This window comes from Serinus canaria, chromosome 4A, assembly GCF_022539315.1.
Source record: "Serinus canaria isolate serCan28SL12 chromosome 4A, serCan2020, whole genome shotgun sequence".
In the NCBI taxonomy this organism is placed as follows: domain Eukaryota; kingdom Metazoa; phylum Chordata; class Aves; order Passeriformes; family Fringillidae; genus Serinus; species Serinus canaria.
In genome coordinates, this window is record NC_066318.1 from 1,511,368 (window position 1) to 1,526,269 (window position 14,902).

The following is a 14,902-nucleotide window of genomic DNA, read 5'->3' on the forward strand; positions in this document are numbered from 1 at the left end:
ACTTCCAGGACAAATCTGAAGCAGCAATTTCCAGGATCTTTAATCGGTGTCTTTGCTACAGGGAAATGCCACAAAACACTTTGCAGGTCATTACCTTGCTCTTAATAACCAACAGCAGCCACGGGGCAGCTGAGTGCTGAGCAAGGAGGGACAGGGCTCACCACCACTGCCACTTCTCTCTCCTATTTCCTCCCTTAAATCTACAGGGACGAGCAGTTATCAAGAGTCTTCCACAAGCTGGCTTTGACACTGAAAGAATTGCTTCTCCTGTCACTGAGGAGCTGTCACAGGCACAGGTGGAGCTGTGGCAGAACAGCTGAAAGGGGTAAAAACCTGAGAGACAAGCAGACTTCCAGGGATCAGGAAAAAAACCCAGTCCACCCCATGGGAGAGGCAGATCCTCAGTGCCCTTAAAGGGAGGGTTTTTAGTGGATGTTGTGAGTTGGCTTCAGTGAGAAGCAGGAGCACTCAGTGGAGGAAACATCTCACAGGATGAGGTCAGACTTGTAAAGGATGGCTCAGAGCCACGGCTGAGCAGAAATCCCCTGGAAACAGCAAGGACAATTCTGGTGGGGCACCTCAGCCTCCCTAAGCAAGCTACAAAACCTCAGCTCCAGCCTAATTACATTTCCCCAGCTTTTGGTGTTTTGAAGCAAGTTCAAATAATGTAATTCTGAGCATCAATATTTACCCTGTAAAAGGAGGAGGAACAATCTCTGATTTTTCTTCCTGCAACAAGCACAGTGTGGTACCTCCCCTGGAAGGCCAGCAAAGAGCACCAGGGCAGGACTCTTCAAAAGAGGAGGATCTGCTTTTTAATACCAAAAATTAATAAACCTCACTTTTAAAATCTGCTAACAGTAATCTCGAGGAAAAAAGAAATAATGCTGGGTTTGTGTGGGAAGGACGCAGATTTAAATCTCAAATGAATGACGTACCTTGTAATTACAGGAACCATTGAAAGAGATAGGCAGAATTAAAATACTTCCAATATTCACAGCGAAATATTACTTTGAAAATTTTCAAGGATGGATAACTGCACATAAACAGAGGCAGGTGATCAAGGGCTGAAGATCAAATTAACTCAAAGAAAGAAGTCAGCCTTGTTAAATGATATCTAAAATTGTCCCTGAGCTCAGCAGCAAGGGCTGGAGGCAGCGTGTGGCTGGGAGAGCAGCAGCTTGGATGTACTGGGAGATTGAGCCTTTGTGAGTGCCACAGCTGCCTTCCAACAATGCCTTTCAGAGGCACCTGAACTCTGAGAATGCTTCAAAATTTAAATTAAAACACCTTTCCAAATTTTCAATCACCAAACAATGGGTGATTAAGCACAGTCATTAAGCTGGTAGCAACAGGAGTAATGTATTTCTTCCCTTATGCCAAAGTCCTCATTGCTTAATGCATTTTAATAGGACAATTATAAAGTATTTTATGTTGCACCAAGCTATTAATATTGGTTCTTTAGCACTCTAGGTGGAAGATGTTTTCACTCAGAGATGATTCCATCTGTATTAATGCTACAAATAAAACTACGAACCCATTTTATATCAATTCATGGCAGTTTTTTGGACTCAGTTGACCCAATGGACTCAATTAATGGCATTTTTAGCACCCAATGGACTCAATTAATGGCAATTTTTGAGTGAGGGAGATGATTACCTGAGCACAGAATCAGCAGGAGACCCCCAGACCCCTTAGATAAGATTTTAATGGGATAAACACGTGGTATCAATTTTCTGTACAGAACATTTTGCCATAAATATTTTCTCCACAAAGAATTATTCCTCCATAAAATGCCACGCTGATTGCTCAGCATTTCCCTCTGACTCCCCTCGTGTCACTCTGATGGATCTGCTGAGAGCTGTGGAAAGCTCAGGGGAGCCCAAAATTGTCATTCCCTGTTTGTCTGCCTGTTTGTCTAACTCCAACCCCGTTTGCTTGGAGACTCTGGGAGAGCTTTCTCAGAGCTGCTGGATTGTCACAGTGACACCTCTGCTCCATAGAGCTGGAAAACAGGGAGAGCTCCATGCAGACACCTTGGCTGCTGCTCCCATTCCTGGCACAGGAATTCACACAGGCTGGGAAAAGCTCTTTGGGAAAAGCAGCTGCCAGAACAACTGCAGCTCAACAGCACAGAAATATTCCAGGGGAGGCACCAGGGTGGGCAGAGGGATGGAGCAGCTCTGCTGGGAGAGTTGGGGTTGTTCAGGCTGGAGGAGAGATCTGGGGGGATCCAGAGCCTGGGGGAGCCCCCAGGGAAGATGGAGAGAGACTGCAGGAGCCTGGAGTGCCAGGACAGGGGGAATGAACGGCTTCAGACTGCCAGAGGGCAGGGTTAGCTGGGATATTAGCAAGAAATTCTTCCCTTTGGGAGGGGTCAGGTCCTGGCACAGGGTGCCCAGAGCAGCTGTGGCTGCCCCAGCATCCCTGGCAGTGCCCAAGGCCAGGCTGGGCAGGGCTGGGAGCAGCCTGGCACAGTGGGAGGTGTCCCTGCCATGGCACTGGATGGGCTTTAAGGTCCCTCCCAACCCAGCCCATTCTGTGTCCTATTGACACCTCCCAAGGACTCTATCCCCTCCTCCCTCAAGATGTTTTTGAGCTGGAAATCATGGTCTGAACTTTTACAGGTGACCTTAACCCCTTGCTGACCAGCAGCCCTAAACACATTTATATGCCTCAGTGGTTATATTGTAAATGACAATACACCTTGAATCAGTTCAAGGAGTCACCCAAAAAGCACAAATTTAAGTTATCAAAGGTCAGATCTTGGCAGGAGAAAGCTGGAATGACTCAGTTTATCCAGAGCATGAGTGGGATCTGTGCAAGCTCTCATACACTGGACTAAGAAATGCTTCCAGCAAAAATGCTCGTCATGGGAAAACCTTGAGGATATGGAAAAAAAAAAGTAACTCAACAATATTAGTAGAGAAAGGTAAAAACAGCTTTTAAAACCTCTTAAGCAGGGGATTTTCTAATGGATTGGATTTTAATTTTTGCTTGTTACCACACTGCTTTTAATACAAATCATTACTTTGTGCACGGATCTTCCTCTCCTTGCACGCACTCCACTCCTTAAACATCCCAGTGAAAAGTCCACAATATGCAGCTCATAGTGAGCTTGAAGCAAACAAAAAAAAGAAAGAAGGTTGGGTTTTATTTTTTCCAGACTGAGCTAAAACCCACCCATCACTCCAGCCCACAGCTGCTCCCACGGGCAGCGCCGGCAGCGCTCGCACATCCCGCCCGCCGGGGCGGCCCCGGGTGACACCGGGTGACACTTCAGGGGACACTTCAGGTGACACTTCACTTCAGGTGGCTGCTCCCAGCCTTCTGAAGGGTCAGCCAGGCCCCCCCAGCCCTGCTGTGCTCTGCTCCCATTCCCAGCTGCCTCTCCTCTCTGCCCCAGGCCCTGGGTGTCCATGGTGGCACTCTGAGCGTTCCCAACTCTCCTTGTTTGCCAGCTCCCCTTTCTCCATGTGCACTTTGTGTCTCCGTTTAACCTTTGTCACCTGCAGTTCCCAGCTGGATTGGTCCTGTTTCCTTCCTGCTGCGGCCTCCTGAGGCTCCACACACCCAAGGGCTGGATGAAAGGAAGATTTCACAGAATGCTCTAGGCTGGAAAAGAGCTCTGAGTCATGAGTCCAGCCTTTGGCTGATCCTGGGTCTTGGATGCCCCCTCTAAGTGCAAACCATGATGGTGGCAAAGCCTTTGTTTTACCTCCATTCTTAGAGTATTTCACAGCTCGTTTGGGCTAAAACAAGGCAAGCTCTGCATTGCCCAAGCCGGGCTCATGCCAGGCCTCGGGGTTTGGGTTCCTCTTGCTGGAGAAGCCCAAAGCAGGAGTTTGGGAGCTCTGCCTCTCCAGGCCCTTCCAGTCATTCTGCTCAGAGCTGCACCTGCAGAGCCCCTCCAGGATGGGGTGACCTGTGTGTCCCTGTCCCCAGCCACCTCCCAGGCTACCTCTGCCTCTCCTGCCTGCTTCAGAGCTGCACCCTCTTCTACATACACAAGTTTTCTTTCCAGGCATTGAAACCCTGAGCTCACAAGATGTGTGTGCAGCTCCAGGTCTCCTAATACTCAACCAATTTAACCAATATTTCCACTTTTTTTTTTTTTTTTCCCCTGGATATCCAGAGTGAGATCACAGCAGTTTCCTCTCTCTTCTTTGGGAATTTCCTTTATCCAGAAGCAAACATTCACTGCTGGAAGGGAGTGATCCCTGTGTGAGCCATGGTGGTGGTGAGGAAGAACAGGAACAGCAAACAAAACGTCCCTCACCTGGCTGGACCAGTCACAGCCCCTGGGTGGCAAACCTGGAATCACTTGTGAAGGAAAATCTGCAATCAGTCTCTAATTACTGCTGATGGCCTGGCTGCTCACTGGAGCTGCCCTGAACCCCAATGTGGTGGAGCCAGCAGAACCTCTGAGGCATTGGCCCACGGTGAGAAATTGATTTTGGGGTGACTCAGAGGGGCCCCAGCCCCCCAGAATTCCAGCCACACACCCTTCCCTGGCCAGCCACTCCCCAAGCCCATCTGAGCTGGCTATAAATACACACCCGCCTCATCCATCGACATTTAAATATAATACCCTGCCAGGGAGAGAGGGCTTGGAAATATCTGAGGGATGTGGTATCTTGGAAACCGAGTGCCTCGAGCTGCCCAAATCAATTTCACAGTGAATCAACACGCGGCTGCGGCGTGGGAGCAGCGAGCAGCTGGTGCTGCCACCCGGCCCTGTCCCCAGCCCTGGCCCTGTCCCCAGCCCATCCTTGTCCCCAGCCTGTCCCTGTACCCAGCCCATCCTTGTCCCCAGCCCTGTCCCTGTCCCTGTCCCCAGCCCTCTCCCCAGCCCATCCCTGTCCCCAGCCCATCCCTATCCCTGTCCCCAGCCCTGTCCTCCTCCCCATCCCTGTCCCCAGCCTGTCCCTATCCCAGCCCATACTTGTCCCCAGCCTGTCCCTGTACCCAGCCCATACTTGTCCCCAGCCCTGTCCCTGTTCCCAGCCCTGTCCCTGTCCCCAGCCCTGTCCCTGTCCCCATCCCTGTCCCCATCCCTGTCCCCAGCCTGTCCCCAGCCCTATCCCCATCCCTGTCCCCAGCCCTGTCCCTGTCCCCAGCCCTATCCCCATCCCTGTCCCCAGCCCTGTCCCTGTCCCCAGCCTGTCCCAAGCCTATCCCCATCCCTGTCCCCAGGCTGGGAGCACGGCAGGGAATGGCCCTGGGAGCCCCATCTGCCTCTGCTGCCCAGGACAGGGCACCCCAGGGCAGGAGCAGGGAGGGCACTCCATGGCTTCACATCAGCTCAGCTCTAAACTAAAGAGGGGAAAACTGACTGAAAATAATCTGCAAAGGTGATAGGAGTCTTTATTTGGGAATCTTTGGGGGGGTTCCTTTATTTATATTTGGGGGGTTTACTGCTAATTGCTGATGTTATTTTGTCAGTATTTCCTACCTGTCTCCAGGCCACCAGCAGCACTTACTCTGAAAATTGTGAGTCCTGCTTCTTGCTGAGGACACAGATCAGAGCAGCCTCGAGCCAGCTCACAGCCTCCCATGGCAGCAAGAAATGGCATTTCCAGCCCCACACTCCGGGGTTTTGTATGAAAAAAAAATAGATTAATTAATATTTTAAAGAACAGCAACTCAGAAAATCATCTATTTCTGAAGTGTGGTTGTAGAACATGCAAAAATGTGTCCATCCTGTTCCCATGGCCCAGATTAGGCAAAAGACACATTCCAGTGGGATTTGTCCCAAAAAGGGCTGAGCCAGGGAGCCTGGGCTGGGCACACCCTGCGGCTTGGCTGTGCAGGTGTCTGGTGAGGAGCCACAACCAGAGCCCCACCCAGGAGCTGAACTCCTTCTGCTGTTTCATTCCTCCCTGATCAGTTCTGATTCCTTGGCCAGGCTCTGGAAAAAACCTGAAATTTTAAATAATGGCCCAGAAATGGGAAGATGTAGCTGGGAGAGTGTGGGTTGCTGAGAGAAGAGAAGGCTGAGCTAAATATTTGGCAGAATTAAGCAAACCAGGAAAGACATGTGGGCATAGAGAAATAATTCAATATTCAATTTCTGGCAGAATTCATGAAATCTGTTTATAGTTCAGATCACAGTGAGCCATTTGTTACTATTATGGGAATGAAGGCCTGGGGTGGGTTGGTTGCAATGGGTTTGCAACTGTGAAATGATTAACAGAACATTAAATTCAGGGTAATTAACCCATGGTCCTTGACCTGATGGGGTGTCTGTGCCCAGGTGCCACTCCAAGGATTTGGCCTTTCCAAAATGGGCTCTCCTGGTGTGGCTGCAGCTCTCCTGCTCTGTCCATCCTTGAGGGGGTGGGACCTGCTGGGTGACTCCTTCAAATTCACTTCAAACTCCCCTGAATTCTGACTGAGCCCAAAAACCTTGGGAAGAAACAGGTAAATTAAATTATTTTAATTGAAAATATCACATTTAACAGAAAAAATGAGACTGCCAGGGAAGATTGAGGCTGGGCAGAATTTTTCCTTCAAAAAAAGTCAAATGAGCTTTTTCTAGTGAAAAAAATTCTACTCAGGCCAAGATTATTCCAGATTGCCAGGAAGATATAACCAAAAAGCAAGATCAAATAGTAGGTAAAATGTGAAAATTTTCACATTTCTTGCCCTTTCCTCCCCACTTCCTTCCCTACTAAAATAACAACTGCAAGTAAATAACCAGAAAACACCATTTCCCCCAGTTTCTTTCTCCTCCCATGTTCCTTTTCCTTACTGCTTGCAGCAGGAACGTGGAGCTGGAGTGGCCACCCCAGCTGTCCCTGCTGGTCACACATCACCTCATCCCACCGAGCAGCTTTGGTGTCCCCAAATTTAATCCACGTGGGGAAATTAAACTGGAATATGCTCCTGCTTTATGGCTGCACCTTCAGTCTGATCTCAGTCTCCTCTTTCCTAAATGCCAGATTTATTTTAATATTTGATTTTTCATTGAGATAAAAGTAATTGTTCATTCTGAAAAATGAAGTACGGGGACAGTTCAAGGCATTTTTCTCCATTTCCTGGGGTTTTTGCCACCAGGTGGCAATGGAGCTGCAGCACCGCCCGACTCGCTTTTTTCCCAAAAACCCGAATTGTTTTTTCCCGAAACACCCGAGTTCAGGGTCCCGGGAGCGTTTGTTAATAAATCTTTAGGCTCAGACAGATTTAACTCCTCTCCATCCACGTTCCCTCTGGTTTTTCCCTCCCTCTCTGCAGCCGTAATTCCAAAGCTGGACAGGGCTGAACGCGGAGTTTGGGTGACTTTGGAGCGTCCAGAGTTCAATGAACCAGGACTGTGGAAATCGGCAGCGCAGAGAGGAGCGGGGGAGAGCGAGCCCACGGGACCGGCAGGACGGGGCCACCAAGGGCGGGACCCGGGAATTGGGGAATGCGGGAATTGGGGAATCCGGGAATTGGGGAATCCGGGAATTGCGGGATCCGGGAATATCGGGATCCGGGAGCTGCGGGACCCGGGAATTGCGGGATGCGGGAATTGCAGGATCCGGGAGCTGCGGGGATCCGGGAATTGCGGGATGCGGGAATTGCGGGATGCGGGAATTGCGGGATCCGGGAGCTGCGGGACCCGGGAATTGCGGGATGCGGGAATTGCAGGATCCGGGAGCTGCGGGGATCAGGGAATTGCGGGATGCGGGAGCTGCGGGACCCGGGAATTGCGGGATGTGGGAATAGTGGGATCCGGGAATTGCGGGATCCGGGAATTGCGGGATGCGGGAGCTGCGGGATGCGGGAGGGGACCCTGGAACTGCACCTGGCTCCCGTACCCTGCCCGCACCAAACCCTTTTCCGTGCGGTCCCTTCGGGCTCTTTCCCGCCGCTCCCGGGCTGGAATTGTTTCGGTCCCGTCCCCAGCCCAGCCCGGCTGCTCCTCCAGCCCCAAATCGCTCCAAAGCCAACGAGCCCCAGCTCCAGGAACCTTCCCCAGCCCCATCCCCGTGGATTGGGGCGGGGGTCAGAGGTCGCGGGATTCAGCTCTGGAGATTTTTAACTTGAGAAACGCCAAGGGATGGGATAAAAGGAGCACAAAGAGCTCAGGTTTAGCTTAAAACCAGCTCTAAACCAGCTCAGCCCGCTGGGGTGAGCTGGGCTGGGTCGGGGCCGGGGGCGCAGCACAAATCCCCCTTTGGGAAGGGACATTCACTGCCCCTGGGCCAGAGGGCTCCAAGTTCTCTGTAAAACTCCAATCCTGAAAAGCCACTCCATAAATAATAAATTAATTTACATGGTGGGAACTGAAGAATTAGGGCTGAGCCCTGATGTGGATTTAATTCTTGCTGCTCTGAAAAGAACATTTACAAGGCCATTAATAAAGACAGAACCAGAGAAGTTCATATAGGAAAAGGAGTTAGTTCACCTTTATTTCATTTCTCCATAGTCCCAAACTTGACAGACGTAGAAAAATATCCTTGAGTCAGTAGACAAATTTACCAATGCTAAATAGCCCTTTTCTCTGACCATCTGGGCCACCCTAAATACATTTGTACAAGCATTACTTCAGGGGGTTTCAATAAAAGGTTCTTCTAAACTATAAACAATAAACTACAGAGGAAAAACTTGAGCTACCAAAGCATGCAGATGAAGGGATCTTCCAAAAATTCAAAAAAAAAAAAAAAAATTAAGAAAGCAAACCAACCTTGAGATGCGTTTGGAGGAGAAAACAAATTAGGACAATTTCAGGGGAAAAAAATTAATTAAGAGAAGTCAAAGCAAACTCTGTAAAGGATCTGTGGATAAGTTAAAATATCTATGGCACAACTTTTCACCAAAAAAAAAAATTAAGGCGAAGACCAACGTTTTATATAAAAATAGCTGAGCAGGCTTCTAAAGCAGGAAATCAGCATTTCCAATGGTGACTCTGTTAATACAAGATTATAAATACCCTTTATATACACAGAAAACCAACTCAATACAAACGTCTGGACTGTTTCTCTGGGCATCTGGCACTGAAAATGCCCAGATCAGGAGTCCTGGACCTTAGTGGAGGTACTTCCGTTGAAGGTTTGTAGTAGTTTCTTTGCTACACATACTGATACAAATCATAAAAATGAAATATAAATAGTGATTTTCACACAGAAACTTAGGAATATGCTCAGGTTACAAAGCTTAAGGAATTGGCCCAAAAGGAAATGATAGAAGATTTAAAATCATCAATTATCCTGTTTTGCAGGCGAAGGAAAGCATCCAAGTTATACAGTAATATTTAAATTTTCAGAATATTTTTTTTTAAATGAAACTGATTCCTACAGTGAAAATAAAGCAGAAATTATCACGGCAGAAGATTCATTATCTCTTCATAAATACAGCAGTTGGTTTATTTGCCACGATCACTTAGAAGTAATCATTATTATGGGCATTTTCATAAATTTCCAAGCCTAAAAGTTACCAGGTGCAAGGACATAAACAATAAACCATATTTGTATGGATGTGTTTGACTAATTTTCAGAAGTATGCAATTGATATGCAGCAAGACACAAAAAACAGAGTAAATGAAATATATTTGAGAAGAATTCCATTAATATTTCAAGTTAAAATACCTTTGTAGAGCTACTGTGATCAAGTTCAGTGTATCTGTGCACATTGCAAATCTGCATCTGTGTGTTCACACACACTCAGGAATTCCAGAAATAATCCCAGAAATTATACAATTCCTACTGGAGAACACAATTTTCCCCCAGCACAACTCAGTGGATTTGCCAATGACTTTTTGACCTGTATTTCAGAAAATCTGCAGATAAAGCAGAAGCTCTTGTTTTCCACAGCACAGAAACCTTTTCCTTTATTGGAATTTTCCTAAAACCCAGAACCTTCATTTCTGCCTCCTTGTGCCCCATTCCCTCCATCCCCCTCGTGCATCCTGCCACCCTTCCCTGAGCTCCAGGGAGAGAAATGTCACGGGGAAATTCAAGGAACTCTTTCCAGATGAAACTTCAATACAAACAAGGTCTAAATCTACATTTGACCTCAGTTTGTTGCTGACCCATTTTCATTTAACACTTCAAAATTCTTTCTACAAGGTCTCTATAAAGTTATGGCAAAAAAAAAAAGAAACAAGTGAAACAAAAATCTGTGGAGGTATTTATGAATGTGATGTCTCAGAAAGTGTAAAACCTTTTCCTGACAGTGCTGAGATCACTGACTGCTCTCTCAGATTAAGTCATCTGATGCACTGAGCAAGGTTCCAACAATCATTAATAGCAGAATTAAGGATAATTCCCATTTCTCAGAGTAACTGCACCAAAAGCAGCACAGCCATCCCATCCTTCAGCTCTAACAGAAATATTTTCTCCCATTAACACAGGCTAAGCTTTTGTCCCTAATATCCCATTATTTCCTTCTCCACAGATTGTGATGAGCACAAATACAGAAAAAATAGCATTAAAATAAAAGCAAATTGATGGCTCACACTCAGCAAAAACCAAACACAAACTGAAGGAGGCATGTTGGGAATAATTTATTGCCTATAAAAGGTTAAAAAAAATTCCTAAGTTCACATTTTCTGTGTGGGTTTAAGGGGTGTCACGTTTCAGAGGTAGCATTGTGTAAAATGTAAAAGAGAGTGGAAAAGAGTTAGTGACTTAGTTCAGTAACATGGGAAACTGCTCCAGAGCCAAAGCACTGACCTGACCTGTTCTCCTTCAGGACCATCCTTGAACACCTCCCTCAGGCAGGAGGATTTGCTCCTTTGTGGGAAAGAGCCCCACAGGCCCAAGGCTCTGCCCTGTTTCTGTTGCCTTCTGACCAAAGCAGCTGCTGTTTTTCAGAGCAATAAATATTCATTCTCTAAACTCCTGTTCTTCCATGGAAAACACCCATTTTGTAGTGCTGCTTTGACTGGTTTTTCCCCCCCGAAACTTTTCAGATTTCACATTTGGTCAATGTGGTGAAACATTCTTGAGGAAAGGAACCAAGCAGCACAATCCAGCTGTGCTCTCTGCAGCCAGGGGCAGTTTGCTCACTGACCACTCTGAGCTTTGCTCAGGCACCTCCCAGCCAAGCTGGAGGATTTGGGGCACAAAAGGCAGAGTCTGGCCAGGCTCCAGCCCCTCAGCCCCTGCTCTGGGGGAGCTGGGCAGGGCTGGAGGTGGGACATCAAGCCTTGGGGTGGAACAGGTTATGAACTGCTCCTGTGCCATTCCCTTGGGGCACTCTCCTGTCCCTCCTCCCAGGCTGAGAGCAGAGGCCAGCAGGGAGGTCAGGGTGTGCAGGAGCCTGTGCTCAGTGCCAGGGACACAGAGTGCAGGAGATGCCCCAGGGGAGGGCAGATCCATCTGAAGCAGGGATTCCCATTCCCAAGCAGGATGTCCAGGATGCTGCTGGCTGGGTCCAGCCCCTCACCTGAGCCCAGCAGCAGACTCAGCTTCTCCCCTGGGAGAGCAGGCTTCCTAAAGCTGCTGCTCAGTTCAGGGGAGGACACAACCAGGACATTCTTTTCCTCACTCACAGGGCTGCAAAGCCCCAGACTCCTCATTTCACACTTTTTATTGCCTTAGAGAAAAGAAATACTTGGAGGGATTAAAGTGCAGAGCTGCCTCCAGGCCTGGGCACTCCAGCAACCTCGTGCTCAGGTACCTTTAAACCTGCCCCAAATTCACCTACTGGAGTAGTTATTGTTTTATTGGAGTATTTCCTGCTGCTGTTACTCCTGTCAGACCTATGGATGTGACTGAAGCATCACCTGCAGGGAGAGGGAAGCAGGCAGAGCTCCAGGAAATTGGGATTTAACCATGAGCAAACCTTCCAGCATCCAAAGCCCGTGAAGGGTCTGTTCTGGGCTACCTTCCCACCTGGGTTTCTTCAAAAAGACATCCCTGACGTTCCCATGGATGCTTTGGGAATGAACAATGCCAGGGAAGTCATTGTTTATGGACAGAGAGACTCTGCAGGATGGTCAAACATTGACAGCTGGCACAGAAAGGTGATAACACCACCCAGACGAGGCCCTTGTGCTGCAGTGATAATTCACATTACAGTCACTCCCTGGGACAGCCAGGGGGCTGATTTCTGACACCCTGAAAAGCACAGGATGGGCTTCATCTCCTGTGGAAGGGTATGGAGTGATGAACTGCACTTTCTGCAGGTGTTTGTTACCATCCTACAGCCAGGGAAACACCCTGAACCCAAACCCACCCCAGAGCCACCCCACTGCTCTCCACCAACATTCAACCACCACTAACGGTGACAGTCATTCAGTTTCTGTGGGAAATACACTCTGCTATGGAAAAAGCAGCCAAGGAGCTGTGGAGCATCTTCCTCCCCAGATTTTGTCATTCAGAGATAGAATTTATACTCTTTTTTTTTTTCCCTGGCTGTCCTGTAGTGTTGTCAAGTGTGCCAGGCTGTGTTTTGTGTCCCCAGGGATGGGGTGGGCCCTGACTGCAGCTCATCTCAGCTGCACATCCCAGAGGATCCCAGCTCCCTGGAGAACAGGGACTGACATCATTGCTTGGAGCTAGCAAACAGTTCATTCAAAATTCATTCCTTCAATTTGTTTGGATATGAAAGAGCAGCAAGACAGCAAAGTAGGAATCATCAATGGAAGTTTTCCTGCAGGAAGGCAGATGATGTAATTGACCATGAAATTGAGAACTCCTGTTAAGAGTATCCTGCTCTCCGTCATGGGAATTCAGGTGGAAGAAGCAGGAAAACAGGGTCCAAATAGTGACAACTCCCAGCACTATTTTATGTTAATTTCACATTAAACAAGAGGTTTCATTGTCAGTGGCAGAGATTTCCTGTCTAAAGAGAACAGCAACAGAAACCATTGTCAGCCTGGCACAGAAAACCCTTTATAAATGAGTTTTTCAGAGAATTCCAGCTCAGCTCTGTCCTCCCTGTGAAGGACAGCACTGTGAGCTCTGCTGACAAACCTCATTTCCACTGGGAGTTTGAATGCCTCAGCTCACACACAGGCCCAGCAGCCTGGAACTCTGGGATTTCCCTGTGGAAGGGTGGCTCTGTTGGCAACTTACAGAACTGTACAGGGGGCAGAACTGGGGGACTTTTGGTTCTTCAGAACACCTTTTAAAACTGTTCCTGCTCTTTCTGCAGCTGGTATTTGACAGTATTGCTAAAAGCTCCCCGTGCCCAGGGAGAGAAGAGACTGAAAACCTGAAAGAACAGAGCTCACTACTGATGCTAAACAGAAAGAGCTGTTCAAGTGATTAGGGAGGAACTGATCAGACTGAGAAAACCCTAAAACCTGAGTCTAATCCCAGTATTAAAGGAAAAAAAAGATGTTATTTCCCCAACACTCTGGATTTTCTGAGCTACACCTTGGACCTCCCACTGAAAGTAAGGGGTTAACTCACTGCATGAACAAGGGTTCCCCAGAGTCAATTATTATTTGGCATAAAATGGGAAGATCAGGTTTTTTACCAGACTGAAGTATCTGTGTGAAAAATGCTTGCTGAGGGATATCCAGGTTGGAATTGGAGCATCAATGCCATGGGCAGGCACCTGCAGCATCCCACTGAACCATCCTGGAGAAGAAGAGCTCCAGGACTGAGACCTGCCCTGGCCTGGTCACCACCCTGTCACCTCAGCCACAGCACCACTGCCTTGGCCAGGCATTGCCTGGACACCAGCACACCCCACTGAATCCACCTGAACACCTCTGCACAGCCATCCCACCACAGGACTGAGGGGACTCAGTGCCAACAGCTCTGGGGAAGAAGAAATCCAGTTCAGCCCCTGCCTGCAACGCAGATCACAGTTTAGAAATGGCATCTGCCAAAAAATGCACCAGGCAGGGCTTCAAAGCAGACCTGCACAGCTCACTTCCAACACTGGAAAACCTCCCAGGATGCAATGACAGCTGTGGAATTCTGACTGGCTGGGTAAACTGGAGCAAAGTTTGTGGAAAAATCTATACCCAAGAATTAAAATAATAAGCAGTACTTTAGCATTCAGGCTTTGACAAATAAAAACTGTGACTACAATCATTAAACTCTAAAGAGTGTAAACATCCAATCCCATTGCTACTGTATTAGGAAGTTGTGTCCTGCAGCTATCAGGGTTCCCATTTCCACCTCATTTCTTCCAACACTTATCACTGCTTCTTTGCATTAATAATTTATTCATGATAATTCAATTTTCTCGGTTAGCCTTTCAAGGTTTTTTCAGCTATTTTGGTCAGAAAAATGGAAGATTTAACAATCTCAAATCAGAAAACAAAAAACACTTCAGTTTAATTTCAGGTTTTCAAGCACAACTCAGAGAAAGCCCGTTATTCTACTTGGATCCCCAATTTTTAGTCCACCTACCTGAGTAAAAATGGGGAAAAATATAATAAACAGGCCTGGGGAGCAGGTGGAGCTGGAGAATTCACTGTGTGTGTTTCCCACTCTTGCATCCCTGCTCCAAAAGACTTTGCTACAGAGCCAGAGTTGTTCTGGAGAGTCAAAGTTAATCCTACCCAAGGCCAAGCTGCTCCCAGTGAACCCTTCCCTCACCCAGTTCTTTGATTTTCCAAAGCCAGCATTGCCAACTCCTGGGCACTGCAAGGCTGTGAGGAGCCAGGGCTGAGAACACTGCAGAGCAAAAGCCTCTCTGTGTCTGTGTCTCTCCTGCAGCCTGCACCTCGCTGGGGTTTGTGCTGTCTCTCCAGAGCAGGGGATCACAAGCTGTCGGAGGCGTTCTTCTCCGACAGCGACGAGAGGCTGAATGAGGTATCGTCGGGCTCCGGGGAGGTGTGGTTGAAATCCATCTCTTCAAGTTCAGGAGGTAAGTCTGAAAGCAGAGCCTACAAGGGAAAAACATATCTGATATCTGCTATATACACTCTCAGGTGTGGGGTTTGTGTCAGCAGTGGTTTAAACAATTTTCTCACACTTTGAGTTTTTCGATCATAATTTGAGCCTCTGGA

General features: G+C 47.9%; 1 protein-coding gene across 3 annotated transcripts in view; it reads right to left on the reverse strand.

The window, feature by feature from the left end:
- Positions 1-8,395: 8,395 nt before the first annotated feature.
- Positions 8,396-14,902, reverse strand: part of HDX (highly divergent homeobox) — a 39,877-nt gene continuing 33,370 nt past the window's right edge. For all 3 annotated transcript variants that reach the window (XM_030228927.2, XM_050974426.1, XM_050974424.1), the window contains one exon: positions 8,396-14,779. In XM_030228927.2, coding sequence (XP_030084787.1) covers positions 14,654-14,779 — 126 coding nt within the window. In that variant the 3' untranslated portion in view covers positions 8,396-14,653. The remainder of the gene's footprint in view (positions 14,780-14,902) is intronic.